Raw genomic sequence first — 7,603 nt, 5'->3', positions numbered from 1 at the left:
CCACATATGCGCACACACACACACACACACACACACACACACACACACACACACACACGTTTTGTATGCTGTAATTCCCCATCAAGGATCTATTGCTATGTTTCGTTGTGTTTGAAGATTGAAATTTGGGTTTAGCTGCTGTCAGTGTCCACAAAGTGGAATATCGTCTAAACCGAGTCAGAAAGAAGAAGAAGAAACAACGATCTGTGATCGTGAACGGGAGACAGAGGAGCTCAGACATCTTTAAACAACATCAAACCATGCAGGGACAACATTCAGAACACAACCAGCTGTAGTCAAAACCACATCGTAAACCATGCAGATCCACTACGGGTGGGACACCATTAGGTTTGCATGTCAGACAAATCCAACTGTTATAGAAACAAAATGTAAATAAAGTGTCAACAGTGTTAGTTAACCACAGTCAGGTGGGGTGGGGAAGGCGTGTGACGTAAATCATAAGTCATCGCAAATACTGGATCAGAATTAAACATGCCTATACAGTGACTTACCACCTTTCTTTTTCCTTAGAGTGGCTTAGGAGAGGAAGGGGGGGGGGGGGGGGCACAGAAAAAGATATTGGACTCTTTAAAGCACCAAAACAGTCTTAATGCTTCTCACAAGACGAGCAAAAACGTCAAAAACGTCTTTTTTGTTAGATTTACATTCAGATATTTAAACACAAAACGCACTTTAGACAACACAAGCAACCAATCAGAGCAACGGATAGAACTACAACCAATCAGAGCAACAGATAGACCTACAACCAATCAGAGCAACGGATACACCTACAACCAATCAGAGCAACGGATACACCTACAACCAATCAGAGCAACGGATAGAACTACAACCAATCCACAAGCAGGCTACACCACACAATCAGAGCAAGGATACACCTACAACCACTAGAGACAACTGAATACAAACAATCAGAGAACGAGACCAACAACAATCAGAGCAACGGATAGACCTACAACCAATCAGAGCAAGGATAGACCAACCATCAGAGCAACGGATAGAACTAAAACAATCAGAGCATAGAATAGACCTACAACCAATCACGAGCAAACGGACTAGACCTACAACAATCAGAGCAACGGCTAGACCTACAACAATCAGAGCAACGGATAGAACTACAACAAATCCGAGCATAGAATAGACCTACAACCAATCAGAGCAACGGATAGACCTACAACCAATCAGAGCAACGGTGAACTACAACCAATCAGAGCAACATATAGACCACAACACAATAGAGCAAATAGACCTAAAACCAGCAGAGAACAAGAAGACAACAACCAATCAGGCAACGGAATAGACTACAACCAATCAGAGCAAACGGACTAGACTAAACCAATCAGAGCAACGGACAAACCTACAACCCAATCAGAGCAAACAGATAGACCAAAACCAATCAGAGCAAAGGATAGACCCTACAACCAATCAGAGCAAGGATAGACCAACAACCAATCAGAGCCAACACATAGGACCTACAACCAATCAGAGCAACGGACAGACCTACACCCAATCAGAGCAACAGATAGACTAAACCAATCAGAGCAACGGAAAACCTACAACCAATCAAGAGCAACAGATCGACAACAATCAAACAATCAGAGCAACGGATAGACCTACAACCAATCAGAGCAACGGATAGACCTACAACCAATCAGAGCAACGGACAAACCTACAACCAATCAGAGCAACAGATAGACCTACAACCACTTTTAAAATGGACGCTCTGTTGATATCTTCTCTAACAGACACCATGGAGGAGTCTACACATCTCACTTCTCCAGCGGCGGCCATCTTTGTTCTAAACCAACTCAACCCAAGAGCTCTTTGGTGACGTGGTTTGATCGCGTTCTCCGTCCATCAGTGTATAAAGCCCGCCCTGACAATTTGATTGGTCCAAAAAGCTCTGGTTCGAGCACAGACGTGTCTCCACAACGGATCAAACCTCCCGACCTCAGATGTTAGGGAGAAGTTCGTCCTCCAGGCTGCAAACGTGTCAAATATGCAGCTCTGGAGGGAACATGCTGGCCAGAGGGACTTTACTTCTGTCAGCAATGTTCTGCAATCGAAGCAGACTCCCTCTCCTGTCAATCATTTATTCATTCATCTTTTTTTTTTTTTATCTCTCCGCCTGCTCTTTGGAAAAACCTTAACTGCAACTACTAATGACCGAGCCTCGGTCTGAACGACTCGTCGTTTTCAAACCGAAAACCGAGGAATGCAATTAAAGGTGCCGTAGGTAGGATTGCGAAGCCCAAAAAAAATAAGGTGAACATCGACAACTCATCAGTCCCTCCCCCCTTTCCACAAGAGCCCAAAACGGTCTCCTACGACCCCCCCCCCCACACACACACAACACACACACACAAGGGAGAACTGTGCATGATAGAGTAGGGAGAAACCTATCTGCAGCTCGTGCACAGGGAAGGGGGACACTGTGAGATGTGTGTCTCAGCAGTGATTGACACGACAGTTTTTTGGTCCAAAAATGTGAACATCGACAACTTATCAGCCCCTCCCCCCTTCCCACTAGAGCCCAAAACGGTCTCATACACCCCTCCCCCCCACAAGGGAGAGCTGTGCATGATATAGCGGGGAAGGGGGACGCTATGAGATGCATGGGTCTCAGCAGGGATTACCACGCATTCAGACAGTTGTCATTACTTCGAATTCCTGCTTTGGGAGACAGAAACTATGCACTAATTTTGAGATTTCGTCCATGATTCTGTTACCACAGAAACTATTGGGCTCCACATCAATGCTGCCATCAGTCTGGGACCCGATCTGGGCCCCGATCTGGGACCCGATCTGGGCCCCGATCTGGGCCCCGATCCGGGCCCTCGACGAAAATAAAGACACTTGCCATAGGGCCAACGAACCTTTCTGGAGGAAACATTGCTCTATCCAACATACTTCCTCCCTCCCATCCTGCCTTCACACCTCCTTCCTTCCTTCCTTCCTTCCGTGTACGTGCCTTCCTTCATTCTCCTTTCGTCCTTATGCCGGCACCTTCCTTCTTCCCTTCCTTTCCTCCTTCTTTCTTCATTCTATATTCTTCCTTCCTTCCTTCTAATTCTCCGAATATCTTCCTCCCTTCTATTTCCTTAGCACTAACCCTTCCTATCGTACTTACCTCCTTCTATCGTCGAATAATCATAACTTCAGTCATTCGTACTATTGCTTCCCTTCTTTCCTGCCTAATTTCTGACCTCCTTCCGATCTATTATTCTTACTTCTATCGGTCGTACGGCATCCTATCTCCTTCATATCTTCCTTCCTTCCTATCTTCATTAGACTACCTCCTTCCTCTTCATATTCTTTTACAGCCTTCGATTTCCTTCCTTCTTTCCTATCCTCCTTCCTTCTTTCTCACTCTTCCTTCCTTTCCTTAATCTCTCCTTCATTCCTTCCATCTTCCTTCCTTTCCTATCTTTCCTCATGCCTTCTGCCTATATCCTCCTTTTTCTTTCTTCGTCGTCTATCTTCTTCCTTCCCGTACCTTATCCCTTCCTTCCTTTTCCTAATCTTCCTTACCTCCTTTACTATAGTCTTACCGCCTTCCCCTACTTCCTTACCTACGTCCTAATCTAATTCCTTCTTAATTCCTATTCTCGCCTTCTTCTTCTATCTCCTTCTGTCCTTTCCTTATCTTCTTCTTTTCCTTCCTAACTTCTTGCTTCCTATTCTCCTTCCTAGCTTCCTTCATTCCTTTCTTTCTATCTTACTTCATTCCTTCCTATGTCCTTCCTTCCTCCTTTCTTATTCCTTCTTTTCTATTGTTCCTCTTTCTTCCTCCTCGTCCGTCTCATTCCTTCTTTTCATTCCTTCCTTACTATCTTCTTCCTGTCTCTTTCCTTCTATCTTCCTTCATTCTTCCTTCTTATTCTGATATCCATTCCTTCTTCCCGCCCTCATTCCTGCATTCTTCCTTCCCCTCTAGGGCCCGATGGGGCATCTAACATGGTCCTTGCTGGTTTGGTGTCTCAGCAACGCTGAAGGCCCGGGTGTAGAAGGTATTCGGACGACCAGCATTTTGAATGCAACACAACAGAGGATCTGTGAAATGGGACACACACACACACACACACACACACACACATATATATAAAAACTAGAGTTGATCCCAGCATACGGATGTCATGTGTTTGAGCATTTGGAAGCCACAGCGACAGCTCATGGGTGCGTTTGTTTTTAGCAGCGAGTCCTTCATGCATGATGGCAAAGGACGGCAGGAGATGCACGAAGAAAAACACTTGTCTTCTCTTTTTTTTTATTAACCCTCGTGTTGTCCTCCGGTCAAATTTGACCCATTTTCAAAACGTTTCTGTATCAGAAATTTGGGTTTCTTTTGAGCAAATTGTCAAAAAAATACAACGCTCTTCCCAAGTAAAATAAATGATCAGTTCAATTATATAGCATTTGAATGAAATTGATGAAATCACGTTGAAAAAAGTGAGAAAAATGTCATAAAAAGTGACAAAAAAGTGCACTGTTGACGGGAAGACAACACCAAGGGTGATAGCAACCCTATGTAACTTCTCTCTATCTTTGGCCTCTTCGTCTCATTGGAACTACAACACCTGCTGTGGGGGGGGGGGGCAAAGATATAAAAGTGACATAGGGTTGCTTTGAAAGGCAAACCAAAGCAAAATGATTGAATGATGTAAACTTAAATTGCAGAACAGAAGCTTCATTCAGACGCGGTGAGCCGGACAGAAGGCAAAGGCAGGGTTCAACAATAAGGTTTGCCCGAGGGCCCGGGGCAAATTAAGATAACAACCAGGGCTTTAAACACTTTTTCAATCACCCGCCAGTAGATTTTTCAAAGTTACTAGCCAATCAGATTTTCCACTAGCCATGTTTTTATTTTATTTCCTAACTAACTTTAACTTTAATTTCAGCTCCTTTGTCTTCTCCGCTGTAATCGTAGCTATAGCTAACAGTTGTCTGACACGTCACGACTTAGTGTTCATGGGAAATGTAGGATCAGTACTACAAGCAGTGTGCAAAGAATTGGCGATTTAAGGCCCTTTTTAGGGGGGCTCAACCCCCATCATAGTGTTAATAGTTTTAAGTTTTAAGTTATTAGTTGTTCTGGTACCTAGCTCAGAGATTATTGGCTAATGAAATCTTTGATTTAGCTAATTTTACACTTTTGTAAGACACAATATCTGTATCAAAATTCCCATTTGGGGCTGAGCCCCCCCTACAGGTCTGATCCTGGACTCCCCCCTGGTGTAAAGATTAAGTTTCCAAGGAAAAGACACACAAAACTGTCTGAAGAAACACTGAAAACACTGACTTGTCGCATCGTTTCTGCAGCCGGCCGATTCAAAAAGACGCTTGGCCTCATTCGACGTCGGCCGAATTTAGCCTGGCTCAGCCCTCCTACGTTACTTCCTGTCAATATTCATTTTCCTTCAGTACTATGTCTGGGTTTGTGGTATATTTGCGGGTTTTCTCCCGTCAAATTTTAACCGGTCCAATCAGCGGACAGAGGGAGGGGCTGAGGACGATGACGTGGAGGTTGTGCGCTAGTTTGAGTTGTAGTTCTGTAATGGCGGCGGAGAAAGACGCTGCCGAGTCTCCAGAAGTTAAAGTCCAAGCAAGAACAAGCTTTACTAGTTCAGTTGGAGGCCATGATGTTGGGGCCCTCCTCCCCATGGGGTTCGAGAACAGTTTGATTTTCCAGCTCGCCCCGTTAGTGGTGAAGGAGTTAGCTAAGGCTAATGCTAGCGATGCTAAGCCAACGTCACAATAAACGTTAGCGATTGGTTACGGCAGATCCAGATCCAGTAGTTTTAAACTTCAACAGAGGATCCGCCTTCAGGGAAGTTAATAACGGTCAATGGAGAGTTGTCAGACTCTATGGACTGATGAAATGGTCCAGAGTCTAAGATTAAGATCCCTTTATTCTGGTAGGACCAGGCTAATGGACCAGAGTCTGGTAGGACCAGGCTAATGGACCAGAGTCTTGTAAGACCCGGCTATGGACAGAGTCTGGTAGGCAGCTAATGACCAAGTCTGGATCGAACCAGGCTGATGGACTCAGAGTCTGGTAGAGACAGGAGCTGATGGACCGAGAGTCTGGTAGGACCAGAGCTGATTGACCAGAGTCTGGTAAGACTCGGTCTAATGGACCAGAGTCTGTAGACCAGCTGATGGACCAGAGTCTGGTAGGACCGGCTAATGGTACCAGAGTCTGGTAGGACCAGGCGGTTAATGGACCAGAGTCTGTGTAGGACCGGGTTAATGGGATACCAGTCTCTGTAGGGACCTGGCTTGAATGGACCAGAGTCTGGTAGGACCAGGCTGATGACCAGAGTCTGAGACGTGTAAATGGACCATTCTGGTAGGCAGGCTGGACCAGAGCCTTGTAGGACCAGGCTGATGGACCAGAGTCTGGTAAGACCGGGTAATGGACCAGAGTCTGGTAGGACCAGGCTGATGGACCAGAGTCTGTATAGGTAACCATCTAATGGACCATATCTGTAGGACCATGCTGATGGACCAGAGTCTGGTAGGACCGGCTAATGGACCAGAGTCTTAACCGGTGAATGGACCAGAGTCTGGTAGACCAGGCTGATGACCAAGTCTGTAGACCAGGCTAATGACCATAGCTGGTAGGACCGGTTAATGGACCAGAGTCTGGAGTGACCAGGCTGATGGACCAGAGTTCGGTAGACCAGGTCTAATGGACCAAGTCTGGTAGGACCTGGGTTGAGGACCAGAGTCTGGTAGGACCAGTCTGATGGACCAAGTCTGGTAGGACCGGGTTAAGGGACCAGAGTCTGGTAGGACCGGATGATGGACCAGTTCTGGTAGGACCAGGCTATCGACCCGAGTCCTGGTAGGACCAGGCTGATGGACCAGAGTCTGGTAGGACCAGGCTGATGGACCACCGTTGGTGCTTGGAGCTGTTTGTTTCTTCAACATTTTGATGCTTTCAACGTTTTTGACATTTCTCTTATTGTTTTTTTCGGCGTCCTTTTCAACGCTTTTGACTTATTGGAAATGTTTATTGTGATTATTTGTTTTGTTTTACATTTTTGACCCTTTCTAACAATTATTTTCGCTGATTTTAACAAGTTTTGAAATGTTTAAAAAAAAAAAAAATACTATTTGCATAGGGGCCAATAAAAAAATTGACGTTGACATTGACATCGAAGCTTGCCTGACCGGACAAGTGAAAAGAAACCTTAACATTGAACCTTGCATAAGGTCACGCAGCAATAACTGCTTACCGTTATCCACTATTGAGAGATCAGCCAATCAATGAACAGAAGGAAGAGGAAGACAAAGAGACATCCTGTTAGACACAGACGTCCTGAACACACTGGGAGTGAAAGGGACGGCGGGACGCTCTTACCCAGTTCCTCCAGTTCAGAGGTCATGGACTTGGAGCGCATGGACAAGGCGGTGGTCGGGGCTCTCTTTGGAGGTGGGGGGGCTGAGGGAGACAGAGAGACTTAAATACATACATCAAATTAGGGTTCATTCAGAAACAAAAAGAAGGACAGAGGATGCTTGTTAACCCTGGGGGCCCTGAGGCCATTTTTACAGTTTAATGTCCGTCTGGATTTATTTT

The 7,603-nt window shown here is 45.5% G+C and overlaps 1 protein-coding gene across 1 annotated transcript in view; it reads right to left on the bottom strand.

The window, feature by feature from the left end:
• Positions 1 to 7,603, bottom strand: part of LOC116685814 (SH3 and multiple ankyrin repeat domains protein 2-like) — a gene marked incomplete in the record, with an annotated part of 236,568 nt that overhangs the window by 57,277 nt on the left and 171,688 nt on the right. Inside the window, 3 exon segments of the mRNA XM_032510775.1 lie at positions 513 to 536; positions 7,260 to 7,268; positions 7,385 to 7,465. Coding sequence (XP_032366666.1) covers positions 513 to 536; positions 7,260 to 7,268; positions 7,385 to 7,465 — 114 coding nt within the window.

The sequence above is a fragment of the Etheostoma spectabile genome, unplaced genomic scaffold (assembly GCF_008692095.1).
Source record: "Etheostoma spectabile isolate EspeVRDwgs_2016 unplaced genomic scaffold, UIUC_Espe_1.0 scaffold271, whole genome shotgun sequence".
Classification (NCBI taxonomy): domain Eukaryota; kingdom Metazoa; phylum Chordata; class Actinopteri; order Perciformes; family Percidae; genus Etheostoma; species Etheostoma spectabile.
Note: the sequence above shows the minus strand (reverse complement) of the source record. Positions and strands in the feature narration are given on the sequence as shown.